The sequence below is a fragment of the Eschrichtius robustus genome, chromosome 11, assembly GCF_028021215.1.
Source record: "Eschrichtius robustus isolate mEscRob2 chromosome 11, mEscRob2.pri, whole genome shotgun sequence".
NCBI lineage: Eukaryota > Metazoa > Chordata > Mammalia > Artiodactyla > Eschrichtiidae > Eschrichtius > Eschrichtius robustus.
The window spans coordinates 58,506,309-58,523,546 of record NC_090834.1 but is presented as its reverse complement, the minus strand read 5'-3'; the positions used below and the strand labels follow the sequence as shown (position 1 = coordinate 58,523,546).

The 17,238-nt window shown below is 55.7% G+C and overlaps 1 protein-coding gene across 3 annotated transcripts in view; it reads left to right on the top strand.

Moving 5' to 3' along the window:
- MYO7A (myosin VIIA) overlaps nucleotides 1-17,238 on the top strand; it is an 86,445-nt gene that overhangs the window by 4,706 nt on the left and 64,501 nt on the right. For all 3 annotated transcript variants that reach the window (XM_068555437.1, XM_068555436.1, XM_068555435.1), the window contains exons 3-13: nucleotides 6,238-6,422; nucleotides 6,912-7,033; nucleotides 7,122-7,264; nucleotides 7,540-7,653; nucleotides 8,836-8,989; nucleotides 9,703-9,779; nucleotides 10,314-10,433; nucleotides 11,195-11,337; nucleotides 12,338-12,548; nucleotides 13,070-13,205; nucleotides 16,451-16,557. In XM_068555437.1, coding sequence (XP_068411538.1) covers nucleotides 6,238-6,422; nucleotides 6,912-7,033; nucleotides 7,122-7,264; nucleotides 7,540-7,653; nucleotides 8,836-8,989; nucleotides 9,703-9,779; nucleotides 10,314-10,433; nucleotides 11,195-11,337; nucleotides 12,338-12,548; nucleotides 13,070-13,205; nucleotides 16,451-16,557 — 1,512 coding nt within the window. The remainder of the gene's footprint in view (nucleotides 1-6,237; nucleotides 6,423-6,911; nucleotides 7,034-7,121; nucleotides 7,265-7,539; nucleotides 7,654-8,835; nucleotides 8,990-9,702; nucleotides 9,780-10,313; nucleotides 10,434-11,194; nucleotides 11,338-12,337; nucleotides 12,549-13,069; nucleotides 13,206-16,450; nucleotides 16,558-17,238) is intronic.

Genomic DNA, 17,238 nt, shown 5'->3' with positions numbered 1-17,238 from the left:
TTTAGTATCTGACTTAATAGAAGACAACCCGATTCTCGTATCTGCTTCACATCCAGACTGATGTGATATTGTTTTGGCTGAAGTGTATGAAGAAAATCTGGCCTCACAGATATGGAGGTGGAAAAGACAAGACCTTATGGACTTCCTGAAAGGGTCTTTGGGACCCTCAGGGGTCTTTGGACCACACTCTGAGAACTGCTGACTTAGTCCCATTTTACAGACAGGGAAACTGAGGCTCTATAAGGCTTAGCCAGGCCCAGAGCTGTGTGCCCAAGCAGTTCAGGGGTGAAGGAAGCTGTGGGTGTACAACGAGGAGAGAGCAGGAGGGAGCCCCCTGAGCCAGGTCCCCAGGCTGGGCATGCTCAGGGGAGGTATGGGGTGATAAGTGCCTGAGAGAGGTGCAGAGCTGGTTCCGCAGGGTCTGTAGGAGTGAGGTCTTACTCCCAGGTCACTTCCTGACTGCTGGTGGAGGTGGCGTTCAGGAAGGGGCACTGCATGAACAGAAGGCCTGAGGCAGGACCGTGCCAAGTAAGTGATTCGTCAGGACTGTGAAGGGGAGCCAGGGAGACAGAGCTGGGAGAGTCTGAGGGAGCCTGAGGAAGCACAACAAGGAACTCTCGGGCCCTCAGAAGTCCTGGAATTGTGGTGCCTCAGCTACTCGGGAGGCCCTCTGCCAGCCTCCCCACTCTGGGTCCTTCTGCAGCTTTAAGCTCCCAAGAAGAGGCTGTGCTTGGGCCCTTGATGTATGTTGATTGCATAGGCACAGCAAACAGCTTTCTCAGGGAGCCCCTTAGTACCGACAAAGCCCCTCTCCCTCCTTTCCTCATCCAGGGGGCAGGGCACAATGGCATCTCCAGATGTGAGCAGTGTCACCTAGACAGTGGCGGGGGGAGCTAGGACTTGAGCCCAGGCCAGAGATATCCCATGGGAACCTCTGGTGTCTGCACCCCAGTTTTTGGCGGTTCCCTCCCCCCTCCTCTCTCTGGACAGCAGGTGGACACAGGAGGGTCCAGGGGCTCTCCATGGCCGTCCACCCAGGCCTGGGTGGAGTCTGACACTTGGGTCTGGAGGTGAGTGGAAGCCTGCCTACCTGCCTGCCCAGGGAGGCCACTGCAGAGCTGATGTCCTGACACAATCTCCTTTCGGGGGTGAGCTTCAAGGGGTGAGCTGAGTGAGGTGGGAGTTGTTTCCACCAGGGACCCCGCGGACAATGTCTGAGAATAATTCAGAGGCATGTAGTTGGTTATTTTGCGTGTAGTTTAGTGATTTTGCCGGCAAACTGGTTCTTAGTAAGTGAGGGGGAGTCGGTTGGTAGACTGAATCAAAGAACAAAGGCAAAAACAGGATTCAAAAGGGAGAGGGGAGGAAAAAACTTCAGACAGTCCGAGATCAGTGAATCTTGTTTGTGAAGTTTTGAGGGTAGACTGATTAGCTGGCAGCCAGCAGAGAAATCAGCTTGAACATTAGGCCTTACCTAGGTTGACTGTGGGATCAAAGAAAAGAATTCTAGAGGTTTGTGGATTCTCCAGAGAACCCTGAGATCTGCACCATTTGCCTCATTAGAAGTTTCACTAGTAGCCTTTCTGACTGATTTTTGGGTGAGGGAGAGGAGGCGCGGGTGAGGGTGGGGAGGGCGTGGGGGTGGTGCCCACACGGGGTGTCTGAGCTGTCTTTCTCCTTCAGAGACTCATGGCTGGAAATCAAGTCATGGCACCTGGAAGGTGCCCAGCTTGGATAGTCTGTGGGCCTAAGATGCTGGGTGTCTGTTGGTCTGGGGAGCTGTGCTCCAGAATTGTAGGGCTCAAGAAGGTTTCCTTGACTTGCTGACTCTATGATTCTGTGACTGGATGGATGAAGTGGGATTAGAGCAGGGCTTTGAAGAAGCAGCCAGGCCATTGTCCCACCCAGAAACCATACCTGTCCCTAACCATGGCAACCCCTGGTCACTTCATGGCTTGGGTTACCCTGGGCACACCCCCATGCACCCAGGATTTCCTCAGATTACCACGGCCACTCACAGCCTTGGGCCCGGAGGACGCTCTGTCCCTGACTGTCTGCCCAGGGCTTGCCTGCTCCAGCTGGCCTGCCCCCAGGAGCGTGAGGGACAGCACCCCAGGGCCGTAAGTCAGCCCGAGACATCTTACATGGGGCAGAGCCCTCAGAGGACACCTAGCAACCTCTCACTGGGTGGTCCCAGAGGCCAGGGGTCGTCCCTGGGTCTTGCGGGCAACAGGTGGCAGGGCTGATGCTGAACACGGGCTGGAGCCCTGGTCTGGGAGCTGGGGGGCCTGGATCCAGGTCTTGACAGGTTGCCTTTAGGGAGTCCCTACCCATTTCTGGTCTCAGCCGTCCCTTTGGCACAAGGGGGTGGGTGCCTCTGTGACACTGGGAAGGTGTATGTGTCTAAGATGTATGTCTTGGTCTCCATGGCCTGCTACGGGAGAGGCCCCAGGGCTAGCAGGCCCGGAGGCTTCCTGGAGGAGGTGGATTCCTACCATATCTCCTGGGGTGTGTCTCTGGCCCAAGAGAGGCTCCTTGATCTCCACCTGTGGACTTGGGGACCCCTAGGGACCTGTGTACTATGTCCTTGGCTTGGGAATAATCCTTATCTCTTCCCTACTCCAGCCCATGGGCCCACAGGGCAGGCTTTATTACTGGAGACTTGAGAAGAGGCCTGTGCTGGGTAGTTGGACATTAACTCTCTGCTGACCATGAACCTTTGGAGAGACAAAGCCAGAGGGCCTCAGGGAGCAGTGCCTAGAACTTCAGGGGACGGATGGGTGCTGAGGCCCAGAGAAAGGCAGGACGGGCCTGAGTCTCATTGTCAGCAGTGGCCAAGCCCCTCACTTCCTTTACCTCCCCCACTGCCAGCTCCGCAGTCTCACAGGTGAATTCCTGGGATTTGGGGGAGCCCAGGTGCGGAGGCGAGAGCTGGGGTTCTGGTGCCAGGGTCACTCCTTCATCCCACTCCCTGCTTATCTGCTGTGTGACCTTGGCAAGTCCCGCCCATTCTCGGAGGCTCAGTTCTCCCATCTGAGAAGGGACGTCATGACTACACCTCACAGTGGCCTTCTGACAGTACAGGGGAGAGATGGCCTGGAAGCTGCAAAGTCCTGCGCCCGACAGGGATCTTCCTGGCAGGTGGTGTGTCCTTGTCCTTCTGCTGGGCCGGGTCCTCTCGCTGAAGGAAAAGGCTTCGTTTTTATTATTTAGTTTGAAATGGGTATATGTGCTACAGATTGGAAAATATTCCTTCTGCCACAGAGATAACCACTGCTACTAACTTCTTATCTATCCTCTAAGAGAAAGACTATATATACATGATATATATGATATTAAATTATATATATATATATAATTAAAATTTTTTTCTACACAAATGATAGCATTCCTCCCCACACTTGTGTGCTTTTTCCACTAGCCCCAGCCCCGGGCCATCCTTCCTGTCAGCGTAGGCAGGCCTGCCGCAGTGTTGCTGACAGGCCTGTCCCCTCAGCTCCTTTTCTTGCTGTTTCCTGTGGACAGCAGTGAACTTCTTCTCCATCCATTAATTTAGTGACTCATTCGTTCACTTGCCAAACATTTGCTGAGCGTGTCCTATGCACTGTGCACAGTATTGGGCCCCAGGTAGAGAGAGGAGTGAGGCTGGGGGCAGAGGTCTTGAACCAGAACTATGGAGCAGTCGGGGGCCAAGTGAAGGGGACCATGGAGGCTGTGATGGGTCACACAGGAGGGTGTCTGGCTTCCTGTGGGGGGAGCGCTCATCTCCGTTTGGACCTGAAGGATGAGCAGGCAGTAGCTGGGTGAGGGGGCAGGGGATGGAGCGTGGTGCTTTTAACAGAAGGTTTAATATGGAGGGAGCCTCTGGCTGTGGGATGCGGCTAACAGGTCCAGGGCTCCGAGGTCTTGTGGGCAGGGAAAGGATATTGACTTTGTCCTGAGGCCATGGGGAATCTCCTGAGGGTTTTCAGGAGGGGGATGACACAGTCAGATTTTCAAAGAGCTGACCCTGGTTCCCAGTGGAGGACAGATTGTAGGGGGCAGTGTGGAAGCTGGGAGCCCAGAGGGGAGGCGCCTGGCTGGGGAGGTGGCCGTGCCCACGGAGAGAAGTGCATCGTTATGAAGGAGAGGGAGGCCTCCCGGCGTCCCGCCCCGGTGAAGGTCGGCCGTGAAGGATGGCGGTGGTGCTGTTGGCCGAGCCGGGAGGCAGAGGAGGAGCAGGGTTGGAGGGGAGAGTGAGCTCCCCTCTGGACAGGCTGATGGACATCAAGTGGGGGAGGGCGCTGAGGGGTCTAGTGCTCAGGAGGGCCCTCTGGGCTGTGGGCAGAGTAGAGAGGGCATTGGGAGCTGTGAGGGGGAGAAGAGGGTCCAGGCCCAACCCCTGGAAGGCTTCTTGTGGCATCTCAGCGCTCCCTTTGCCCTGTGCTTGGTCTGTCCTCAGGGCCACCTCGGTCTGGCTCTGACTCCCCCCGTCGACTGGTTCATTGGGTCTGAAATAGTGTCTCTGCCTCCTGCGTCTGTAGCTGCTATTCATTCTCCCCAGCTGCCAGGGTGACCTTTTCCCAGCAATCCTCCCAAATGTCCTGTCCTTTTATGCCTCTGTGCTTGATCCCCACTGACAGGCCCTCCACTGACAGGCCCTCCACTGCCCCCTCCCCCCCTCCCCCCCAATCTCAAGGAATCCCTGTGCCTGGTGCGAGCTGCCAGGGCCCCAGGCTCTCCCTCCCTGCCACCCAGCATGTGGCTGTCTGCCCCCGCACGTGCCTCAGGGAAGGGTTCTTGAATGACAGCGCGGAGCCTAGCTGGCCAAGGCCACATGGTGATCACGGGCCAGGTCGTTGAGCATCGCTTTGTTAAGGAAGTATTCAGAAGAAAGGAAGGGAGCACTTGTGGACAGCCGACTCTGTACCAGACACCTGCCAGAGGTTGTGCCCTTTGGTCTCTACGACAGCCCTGGGAGGTGGGTGTTAACCCTCTCCCTTTTACAGATGAGCAAACTGAGGCTTAGAGAAGCGAAGTGATCTGCCAAAGGGATGTTCCTTGTGGCTGTCTCTCCTACCTGGTTACCAGAGTCTAGCTGGTAGGAAGAGCCAGGGGGAGAGGAGAGTCCACTGGGGCCCAAAAGGGCAATGTCTGGCAGGAGAGAAGCCTGGGTCTGGGGCGCTCAGCCCTGGGCAGCTTTGCATGGCCACACCTGCCCCCGGGGTGGGCACTTGCCCTGGCATGCGGTGCTGGCAGCAGCGCCTTCCCTGCACGGCCACCTTGGGCTGAGGCTGCTGGGGCGTGACTGGGGCTCTGGTATGATGCACTGGGCCCTGGGTGGGAGGGGATGGGCAGGGCTGTCGCCTCCCCTGCACAGTCACATCTTTCTTCAACCCTTCGGGGCCCAGATGTCAATAGATCCATCACCAATTATAAGCTGGGCCTGACCTTTTTGAGCTGGAGTGGGGAGAGGTGGGGAGGGAAGGAGAAGTAACCCCTGAGGGCCTCCCTGTGTCCTGGCGGCAGGAGGGCCAGGCCTTGTTGTCCCCTGTGTGGCAGGGCCCGGGCCCACAACAGGAAACTTTGCACATAGGTGCCCTAACAGAGAAGCCCGAGGAGAGAAAGCCCCCAGAAGGCTCTCTGAGGTGTGTCTGGCCTGTGTGTCCCCACTGCCCAGGATGGCTGGAGGCGCTCTGTCCCCCAGAGCACAGGGCCAGTGCTGCAGAGACTGGGGCCCACCCAGCCCCTTTAGCTCTTTATGGCTTCATTCCACTCCCCCCTCACCAACCCAACTCCTCCACTCTGGAAAGGTCCCGTTTGTGAATTTTACTCTGAAAGTTTGGGATGCAGGGTTTGGAGGCAAAGGTGGGAGCCAGCATTTGAGGATTACCTACAGTGTGCTATAAATTTTAAAGTCCACCATCTTCTTTAATCTTCATAAACAGTTATATTATGCCCATTTTACGGATAAAGATAAGTAAATTGAGGCTTTGAGACCCGCCTTCCCTCCCTCCCCACTTCCTCCCTCCTTTCATCAAATGTCTCTGAGCACCTACTGTGAGCCCGACTGAATGCGAATGTGAAGGCCCCACCCCCAGCTCATAGGGAGGTAGGATTCTGACCCCAGATCCATGTGACTCCAAAGCCAGTGCTGTCCCTTCCAGAGGGACGGAGCAGGGCAGAGCCTGAGAGCTTTGTAGAGTCCGAGCCTCCCACATGGGAAGGGGTGAGCTCCCTGTTCCTTGTTGCCCACAGACCTACACGGGCTCCATCCTGGTGGCTGTGAACCCCTACCAGCTGCTCTCTATCTACTCGCCAGAACACATCCGCCAGTACACCAACAAGAAGATTGGGGAGATGCCCCCACATATCTTTGCCATTGCTGACAACTGCTACTTCAACATGAAGCGCAACAGCCGTGACCAGTGCTGCATCATCAGGTGGGCGGCCCAGGACCAGCATGGAGCTCCAGGCTTGGCCCCTAGAACTCCTGCTCTGTGCTCCCGCTAATGCCTCATAATATAGAGAATCACCTCCTCTTTCCCAGGCCTTATACCTCTATTAATGCTACCAAAGCTCATGTTAACTTTTGAGACCAACCTTGTTTACTGCTGGCTCCTGTTAAATTACGGTCAGTTGCAACCTCAGGCTCCTGTTCTCTCTTGGGCAGAGGGTAAAACGACAAAGCATTGATCGAGCATCTAGTTCATGCCATGCTGTGTGGCAGTGTGGATGGAAGAGTGTGTGTGTCTGAATGAAGGGGAAAGAAAGTAACCTTTAGCTGTGGTAGGGCACTGAGCTCCTTTCGCCTTCCCCAGGCCTGGAAGGTCCTTAGCGTCAGCCCATTTTACAGATAGGGAGCTGGTTGGAGCGGGGGCCGCAGTTTAGGGCAGTAACAGGTCTTGCCTCTGCCTGGGTCTCCTCTGCAGTGGGGAGTCTGGGGCAGGGAAGACAGAGAGCACAAAGCTGATCCTGCAGTTCCTGGCAGCCATCAGTGGGCAGCACTCGTGGATCGAGCAGCAGGTGCTGGAAGCCACCCCCATCCTGGAAGGTAGGGCTGGGCTCTCAGGGCGGGGCTGGGGGGCTGGGGGGGGCGATTGACACTGACCGTGACCCATGAACATCTGCCCACCCTGCAGCATTTGGGAATGCCAAGACCATTCGCAACGACAACTCAAGCCGCTTCGGGAAGTACATTGACATCCACTTCAACAAGCGGGGCGCCATCGAGGGCGCCAGGATCGAGCAGTACCTGCTGGAGAAGTCACGTGTCTGTCGCCAGGTGGGCCTGAGCCCCTGGGCAGAGCTGCGCCTGCGCAGGAGCCCCAGCCTCAGGGGGGTGTGGGGTGCACACCATCTGCAGAGCCTTGCTTGTCCCCGTGTTGCTGCTTGCTTGCCTCAGTGCCTGAAATCCCAGCAGGAAACCCACCCACGGGGACTTTTTCATGAAAGGCACTTGTTAACATAGTAAACTGTTTACAGTCTGCTTGACTGTCTGGTTCCTGATGGCCTCCTCCTGCCCTCCCATCCCCCAACACCTTGTGCTCCCATTTTTAGGCCCCCGATGAAAGGAATTACCACGTGTTCTACTGCATGCTGGAGGGCATGAGTGAGGAGCAGAAGAGGAAGCTGGGCCTGGGCCAGGCCACGGACTATAATTACTTGGCCATGGTGAGGCCCAGGTGGGGCACCCGGGGAGGGGGACACCGTCCCAGCTCCAGGCCTGGTGGGTAGGAACTTCTTTGTGGGCTTTCTTCCATCCTCTGACTGGCCCCAGCCCACCATAAGGCCTGTTCCCCACGTGGGCACACACCTGCTTGTACACACATCTAGATGAATTATCACCACAGACACACACATTCCTAACTGTGTAGACGTCCCAGACCCAGGGACATGTAGACACACACATGCCCACATGTACACACGCCCGGCCCTGTCTGCACACGTGTGAGGTGATACGTTATTCTCTGAGGACGTGGAGAGTGGGACCTCTGCCAGGGCCCCTGGGATTGTGGGGTACAGCCTGCTGTGGGTTCAGCCTCAGGGGCTTTCTGGTTGCAGGGTCCTGGTGCCAGCCTCTTGTTGCTGTCTGGCCATAAAGGAAAAGTGGGCCTGAGGCCATTGCTGCCACTCAGCGCCAGTGGTGGGCCATGCACACAGCAGGCTGGATTGGGGGGCACCAGCTTCCCTAGCCCTGGGGGGAGCCCATGCCTGGTCGTCTGGACCTGAGGTGGGCCAGCCACGTGGACACAAGTGTGGGCTATGGCACCTGAGGGATGTGGGACAACCAAGGGGTGTGTGTGTGTGTGTATTGTAGGTGTGGCAGGCCTTTCTGGACACTTCCGTTAGCTGGCTGGTACACTTGGATACACACACATACACACACACATGCAAACACGGGTCTCATAGGCACACCCAATGGGGCAGACCCCAGGTGATGTCCTGCCTGTCTGTAGTTACCACCTCCCACCTTCTACCCCAGGCTGCACCTTGTGAGGGGTTCAAGTTCCTGAAGGTGGATGTCCATGGGGGGAGAGGGGTAAGGTAAGGCCTTGGTGCTGTGGCTGCCAGGCAGGGTGACGGGGGCAGGCCTGGCATCAGCGACCTGGCTCCTCTCACTCATGGGAAGAAGGGGCATCCATGCTCCCCAGATGTGGGAAATGTATTCTTGAGAAGGCCAGCCAGGAGCTTTCTAGACTTTCTGGAGGAGTCATAGGTGAAGTCAGTGGTCAGAAACCCAGGCTGGCCTGGCCAGGCAGAGAGGGCCCTTCAGCCCAGGCACTGCCTCTCTGTGGGTACCTGTGGCCTCCCTGACACCCTTCTGCACCCCACTCTCCCACCCCCTCCCACCAGGGTAACTGCATAACCTGTGAGGGCCGCGAGGACAGCCAGGAGTATGCCAACATCCGCTCGGCCATGAAGGTGCTCATGTTCACTGACACGGAGAACTGGGAGATCTCAAAGCTCTTGGCCGCCATCCTGCACCTGGGCAACCTGCAGTATGAAGGTGAGTGACTGAACAGCCATCTTCAGAAAAGAAGGCAGGCTAGAAAAGGGAACACGTTCACTCCTCTCACACTCCAGCAATGTGCCAGGCTGGAAGGTGGTCCTCTGAGACAGGCACCAAGTCCACTCTGCTCTTGCCCTGGTGTCCAGCATGGTCCCGGGACAGAGTAAGAGCTCTGGGAACGTTTGCTCAGTATGAATGAATGATCCCAGCTCTAAGGAGCTCACAGTCTAGTGAGTCTTGAAAGACTAAGAGACATGGAGAAAGCATGCACAAGGCAGAAGGAAGAGCCTGTGCAAAGGTCCTGAGGCCTGAGAGTGCACGGCACATTTGGCGAAGGGCAGATGGTATCAGGCACAGAGCCAGACAAGTTCACCAAGCCTGTCTCAGGAGCCCCTGATTGCTCTGGGGGTCTGGAGTGGGGGTCATGGGAGAGGGGGCCATGACTGCCAGTGTCTGCTACTTGGATGTCCGGCATGGAGCCAGATGCTGGGCATACATGCTCCCTACCCTCCTGGTGCCCGTGGCTCATGGTGACAACATTTGTCAAACTGATATTAACCCAGAAAACCATTTAGTCATGGTGCTGATGCCCTCTGTGGGCAGGGCAGTCCCCCTGAGAGTGGGCAGAGCCGCCTCGTCCTCCTAGACTGTCCCTTTCCCCCCACGCCCACCCCCTCTTGCCTGACGCTGTGCCCTGGTGCTGCTGACAGACCGTACATTTGAAAACCTGGATGCCTGCGAGGTCCTCTTCTCCCCGTCCCTGGCCACAGCCGCGTCTCTGCTCGAGGTCAGTGAGAGCTTTCTGTCCCCTCGGCTGCTTCTCTTTCTCCCAGAGGAGCAGTTTTGACTTCAGGCTCAGGGAGCTGGGGCCCTCTGCTTGGAGAGTTCTAGAAGTTCGACGTCGAGAACCGGTTGTGTGCAGGATCTGTGTTGGGCACGGGTCCCGGAGGAGGAGTGGAGACCTAGCACAGCTGCCCCTGGGGAGGGTGTGGAGCATGGGGGCGCCCTGAGAGGGTCAGTCAGTCTTGTAGTAAAGATTTACTAGGCTCTGCCTCGAGTTGGAAAACTGGTATAAATAAAGCCAGAGTCAAAGCCAGTGCCGGAGGGACAGGGGACATGCTGGGGGGATGGGAGGGGGCTGTTGAGGAGAGAGCAGTTCCTTCTCAGCGGCCCTTGGGTGGGTTTGATGACTGGGGAGGATATGGCCGTGGAGGGCAGAGTCTGAGTCAGGCCTGGTGGAAAGTGGGAGGGGCTCTAGGTGTGATGGAGGGAGGGGCAGGCTGGCGGGTGGCTGAGGGGTGCCTGGATGTTGCCCCACTAGGTGAACCCCCCAGACCTGATGAACTGCCTGACCAGCCGCACCCTCATCACCCGCGGGGAGACGGTGTCCACCCCGCTCAGCAGGGAGCAGGCGCTGGACGTGAGAGACGCCTTCGTCAAGGTGGAGTGGCTGCCGGCTCTCCCCACCCCACGGGAGGTGGGGTTGTTGATGGACAGGAGCCGAGGAGTCCACAGAGCTGGAAGGATGTCTGGGCCTTGACCCCGGTCTGCCCTTGGGTCCGGCTCCAGCCACTGGCTCTCTCTGGGGCCTGGGCAAGAGTCTGCCTTCCCCGGAGCCTCATTCGTCTTTCCCACAAGGGGCTGGGAGCTGTGCTCTTCAGGGGCCCCAACAGCTCTGGTGCCCTGAGGCCCTCCACACCTGGCCTGCTTCATGCTGAATCATAATCTTTGGTCACTCAGTCTGCTGTGCTATTCCCAGCCCAGGGGATACCCTCTCTGATCTCTCCAACGAAGACCACCGAAGAGGGGCTGGGTCGGGTGGAGAGGCCCCCCAGTCCTGCCATTTTGTCATCCATTGAGCCCCTCCGCTGTGCCAGGCCCTGTGCTGGGCTCTGGGACCCTAGTGATAATCAGAGCTGAAGGGGAGACAGAGGTGGTTGGAGAGATGGGAGCCCAAACTGCGTGAGGTCAGGAGAAGTTTCTTGGTGGAGCTGATATCTCCACAGAGCTTTGAAAAACAGGCAGGAATTGTTCTGGCAGGAGAGGGTGCTCCAGGGAGAGGGAGAAGCTGGAATAAAAGCTTGGGGGTTTCGTGCAGCAGGAAGGGGCTGGAGTGAGGCCACGGAGGCCCAGGAGCCTGGCCGGTCCTCCTGGGAGGCTGTGGCTGCTCCCCGTGGCTTATGCGGCTGCCTCTCCCCTCAGGGGATCTATGGGCGGCTCTTTGTGTGGATTGTGGACAAGATCAACGCAGCAATTTACAAGCCTCCCTCCCAGGAAGTGACGAACTCTCGGCGGTCCATTGGTCTCCTGGACATCTTTGGGTTCGAGAACTTTGCTGTGAACAGGTACCACATGGGCTGTATCCTGTGGGAATTTTCTTCTACAACATGGGCTTAAGTGTCAAATCTCTCCCTTTAAACTACATTTAGCTGGCTCCAAGCACACTCTGCCAGGCTGTTGGAAAATTTGACTCCAGACACCCTGTGGGTCCCTTTCCCCTTCTTCCCTGTCCCCTCCGGTCCCTGGGTCAACTGAGGCCAGCTGGGGTGGTGGAGCAAAGGCTCTCACACCATCACAGACACTCTAGTCCCCGCTGCCCATCAGTCCAGCGTCCAAGCTCCAAGGTGCCTCAAAGCAGGTGAGGCCTGGCCTGAGCCCAGCTTGAGATGGGGTGTTGGCCATCGCTGGTGTCCCACTTGGGGGCTGTGTGAGGGGCAGATGGATGGAGCAGGCCCAGGTGGACACTGGAGCTGGAGGCAGCCAGCCCTGCCCCACTTTTTAGCTGTGTGACCCCAGGCAAGTCACTTCAATTCCTGTAATGTTCAGATGTCTCAAAGCCCTCCACACCACCAAAACACCCACACTGAACACATGAAGTGTCTGTCACCTGGGAGAGCACTGAGTTGGTGGCTCAGAGATGTCACTGTCAAGGCCCTTCTTGCCAAATCTCACGAGCCCCCTTCCCACGTCTGCTGACGCTTTGGGTCTCTCTTTGAGGCCCCTCCCCAGTGCCTTGGCTCTTCCTCTCCCAGGTGCTCTGCCAGGGGTGTGGTGCCCATCTACCAGCCCTCTCCCAGGGCCTGGTCATGCAGGGAAGAGGGCTCCAGCCTTAACTCTCCTTCCGACTCACTGAGTGACCTTGGGCAAGTGCTGTGCCCTCTCTGGGCCTCCGTGTCCTCTTCGGTAATGGAGGGGGTTGGACTTGCAATGCTGGTTCACCTCAGAGATTGGAAGTCCCAGGGGCACACTGCACACCAAGCTGGGGCCGGCCCCTGAGCAGCAAGGCAGGGCCTGAACATCCCCCTGCCTCCCGCTGCCACCTGTGCCCTGCACCCCTCCCTGCAGCTTCGAGCAGCTGTGCATCAACTTCGCCAATGAGCACCTGCAGCAGTTCTTCGTGCGGCACGTGTTCAAGCTGGAACAGGAGGAGTATGACCTGGAGAGCATCGACTGGCTGCACATCGAGTTCACAGACAACCAGGACGCCCTGGACATGATCGCTAACAAGCCCATGAACATCATTTCCCTCATCGATGAGGAGAGCAAGTTCCCCAAGGTGGGCCTGCAGCGGAGCGGGGCAGACACGTCCCCTCCACACTCTGAGCCTCCGCTTTCCTCATCTGTGGAATGGGACTAATGACACGCGCCTCTCAGAGAAGCTTTGGGGCCGGTTCAAGTGCTCTCATCTGACATTTGGGAATTACCTACGGTCCAGTGGGTCCTGGACCAAACTATGAAGATCTAAGCATGCAGCTGGTGCAGAATAGGTGCTCCAGACGCAGAATATGTCTTAGAGTGGGGGAGGGGCTGCTCTCATGATTTTAATCATGGGAAATAGATTTTCTAAGCTGGAATGTACTTTCAAGGTTGTGTAATTCCAATTCACCCACTTAACAGATGGGGAAATGGAGGCCCAGAGAGCTCCTGTGTGGGGCATAAGTAAAGGGAGGGAAGCTGTTGGGAAAGACAGAAGAGGGAGTGAAAAGACAGGGGGCAGGAAAGGCAGTAGGGCCTGGTGGAGAGTGGGACGACAGGGAGGAGAGGGTGGGCTTGACAGCTGCTCCTTTGTTCCCACAGGGCACAGACACCACCATGTTGCATAAACTGAACTCCCAGCACAAGCTCAACTCGAACTACGTTCCCCCCAAGAACAACCACGAGACCCAGTTTGGGATCATCCACTTTGCAGGCGTTGTTTACTATGAGAGTCAAGGTACAGGTGGGCCCTCTGGGGCTGGCTGTCTCTCTTTGCTTGTGTCCCCTCCCTTCCTTCCCCTTCTCCAGCCCAGGACAGAGACCAGGGCCCTGGAATACAAAGAGGGAAGGGATGTTAGGAAGCATTGGGCTCAGTGTTTTTTTTTAGGGATTTAAAAAAAATTGTGGTAAAATATATGTAATATAAAATTTACCATTTTAACAATTTTTAAGTCTACAGTTCAGTGGCATTAAGTATATTCACAATATTGTACAACCATCACCACTCTCCAGAGCCTATTCATCATCACCCCAAATAGAAGCTCTGTACCCGCTAAACAATAACTCTCCATCCTCCCCCCACCCGCTAGTCCCTGATAACCTCTATTCTACTTTCTGTCTCTATGTATCTGACTATTCTAAGTACCTCATATAAGTGGAAACATACAATATCTGACCTTTTGTGTCTGGCTTATTTCACTTAGCATAATGCCCTCAAGGTTCATCCATGTTGCAGCATGTGTCAGAATTTTCTTTCTTTTTTATGACTGAATAATATTCCATTGTGTTTGTGTGTGTGTGTGTGTGTGTGTGTGTATACACCACATTTTATTTATCCATTCATCTGTTGGTGGACATTTGGGTTGTTTCCACCTTTTGGCTGTTGTGGATAGTGCTGCCATGAACATGGGTGTATATGTATCTTTTTGAGTCCCTGCTTTCAATTCTTCGGGTGGGCTCAATGCTCTTTTGCACATATGGGGAAACTGAGTCTCAGAAGGGGCAGTTAACGTTTTTTTAGATCACACAGCCTATTGGCCGCAAAGCCAGGCCTAGAACTAGCCCAGTTACTCACCAAAACTCTTTGAGCAACAAGACCAAGTTTGGTCTTTGAAGGAGATGTATCTTCTTTTCTCCTGGGAGATACAATTGGGCTCATTTTAAAGCTAGAAGTGAGGAAGAAGGTCAGAAAACAGTCAAGTTTTCCCCACTTGGAATTCTTACAGGGTCTGTCAAAAGCGGGCAGACTGCCCTTGCCAACTGCACTCCTCACACCCTGGTGCCAAGAGCTGGCCTTGAATGGGCTTCAGCTGTGGGATGTGTCTGCCCTCCCGCCTTCAGTCCCAAAGGGTCCCACCCACAGCCAAAGCCAGTGAAATTCCAAACAAACAAGCAAAGAGCCACTGCTTTCATACTTCCTTGTTGAGTTGGTCCAGAAGGCAGAGAGCAAGCCATGCAGCAATTATGGAATCAGAAGGCTGCTCAGCCCTCATTAAATTATCGGGTGTGAGATCCGCCCCACCTGTTAGAAAGAAGAAAGCCAATGTTAAGTTTGAAGGAGTGTTGGGCAAACAAATGGATCTGTTGATTGGAGTAAGAGAGGGTTTTTTTTTCAGTTCAGTCCAACCAACGTTCACTGAGCATCTATTACGTACTAGGCTTCATGATGTGGTTGAGGAGACGAAAATGAAAATTGAGCAAACTCTACTCAGTTATAAAATTATAGAATATTATTAGACCTGGAGGGAACATAAGGCTCATCTACTTTTATGGATTTGGAAACTGAGGCCCCGAGAGGGAAATGACTTGCCTAAGGTCACTAATCAGTTTTGAGCTACTTTAAACCACCGTGTCAGCATTTTCTGTTTACAGAGCACTGTTTCAATTCAGTAAATTTTATTTATGACATGTGTGGTGCTAGGTGATCCAAAAAGAAGCTAGAGCTTATGGGTGCATCATGCTCATTCAACAGATAAGGAAGCTGAGGCCCAGAAGGGGACCTCCCTAGGGTCCCATAGTGAGTCTGTCATAGAGCTTTAATTAGGACCCTACAATTCCATCCCAACTTCAGAGCCCCCCTTCCAGTACTGAGTGCCACCTGAAGCTCACCCCTCCCCAGATGCCATGTGGGCAGCTCCGCACTGGGTCTCTGTGCCATCTGCCAGCCAGGGTAGCCTGAGTCCTGGGGGAAAGGGTGCTGCTTCTCTGCAGGGTTCCTCCTCCTCAGGCATCCCCAGCCCTTGGGCTCCTCATCTTCATCTCCACGCTAGCAAGGCCCCCCATTAACCAGTTCCTAAGTCCTCAGTCCCTGGTAATGGTAGCCTTCTTTGGAGTCTGTGTGGTACAGGGGAGCCTCCCTGGGCTGGTGCCAGGTCTCCTGTGCTCAGGTCTTAACTCTGCCCGTGGCTTGCTATGTGCCGTTAGACAATTTGCTTAGCTTCTCTGAACATCAATTTCTTCCCTTGTGGGGGTGGGGAAGATAATCTCCACCTGTCCTGCATATACAGGGGGAGTTGTGAGCATTCCAGCTGTGAAGGCACTATCCAAACACAAGGTCTCTTAAGTGCATTCCTTTACTATTACCTGGTACCAGATGAACTTGTATTCTCTCCCAGGGCACACACTTAACAAGGGCTTTTGACACCTTTGTTACTGAACTTGGGTCCTTGGACTCTTTAATCAATAGAAATTGGTAAGAAGCCAGACGAGAAATTCAGGCAAGCTTTACAGGGGCTCCGGTTGCTTTAGCACGAGGGAGTGAGAACAAGAAACAGGTGCCTTTGCTCACTCCCTGAGCGGGGGCGGGCTGGTTCCTTAAATGAGGTGAGGGCGGTGGCGGATTGGTGGGTCGGGCTGGAGGAGGGGCTTAGGTGGTCAGCTCACCCTCTTAGTGGTGCTGTGTGCAGGGGTCATGGGCAGTTTTCTGCTTTTGCTCCCAGCAGCTCAGGAATGGCAGTCGGTTTGTGGCGTTTTTGTATCTTATTGTTCACAATTGCTGGCACCGCACATGCGTGTAGTTATTTTTAGTCCCTAAGTTTCTTTCTATTTTGTTGCTGGAGGAGATGTTTGTCCAGGTGCGAGCACTCCGGTAGAGGGTCCCAGGTCCCAGCCTATCTCACCTTCCTCCAGAAGACTGAAGCTGGCATTTCAGGTGTTGCGGTGGTTGAGTTGGCAAGGTGCCCCGCTCCCTCCCGGGGACTGAGACTTCCTGCCCTCCTCTTTGGCCAGGCCGGGAAGAGGTAGGCTGTGAGGCTGGGGAGATGAGTTCCAGAGCTGGCTCTGCCCCTCACTTTCTCTGTGACCTTGGGCAAGCTACTGTCCTCTACAGGCCCGAGTCCCCAACTGTAAAGTGGATGTGGTTGAACTAGGTGGATTTTGAGGGTCTTCCTGGACCAGGCGTTGTGGCTTCGGGGAAGGGGTGAGTCTTGTCGGGGGGAGGCTGCCGGAGCTGGCGAGGTGTGACTGCTCTTTGCCGCTGCCCAGGCTTCCTGGAGAAGAACCGGGACACCCTGCATGGAGACATCATCCAGCTCGTCCACTCCTCCAGGAACAAGTTCATCAAGCAGATCTTCCAGGCTGACGTCGCCATGGTAACGTCGGGGTGTGGTTTTCATTGGGCAGGAAGGGCCCCCAGAAGCCAGGCCGGTATCTAGGTGCCCCCTTGTCTAGTGGCTTCAGCTGAGCTCCTCTGGCCATAGAGCAGGGGCTGTGCTTTGCTGTGGTTCCGGGAGGGGCTGGAGGGCCTCCAAGATCCTCCTATCGGGTCCTCTTGTACTAATGAGGGGGAGTGGGTGGGGTGCAAGGCCCAGAGGAGGATCACGTGAGATGCTGCAGAGCAGAGCCTGATCAGGACTCGGTTTTCCATGGGGGGCCCCTCCCCCACCCCGACCTCCAGCAGCGAACAGGGAGCGCCGGCAAAGAGGGGACGTCCAGCCTTGAGGACGCGGACGGGGGTGGGTGTTCAGAGAAATGGGCACAAACGGCATATTTGCACCAGCCCTGGACCCCATATTGGCGGGGGCGGGGGTGGAGAATTTCCCACCCTCGACATTTCCTTTGTCCCTAGAGTGTTAGCCTGGACTCTGTAGTGGGCTCAAGCCAGATTCAAATCCCAGCTCCACCACCTTCTCACTGGGTGGACTTGTTTCCTGCAGGATTGTATGCCTTTTTATTTCATATTTTCCTCCTGTCCCATGGCTTCCTGGAGAGTGCGTGGAGGGGCTCAAGGGGAGGGCAGAGCTGCTGCCCCCTCAGTGCCTGCCCTGCTGCCT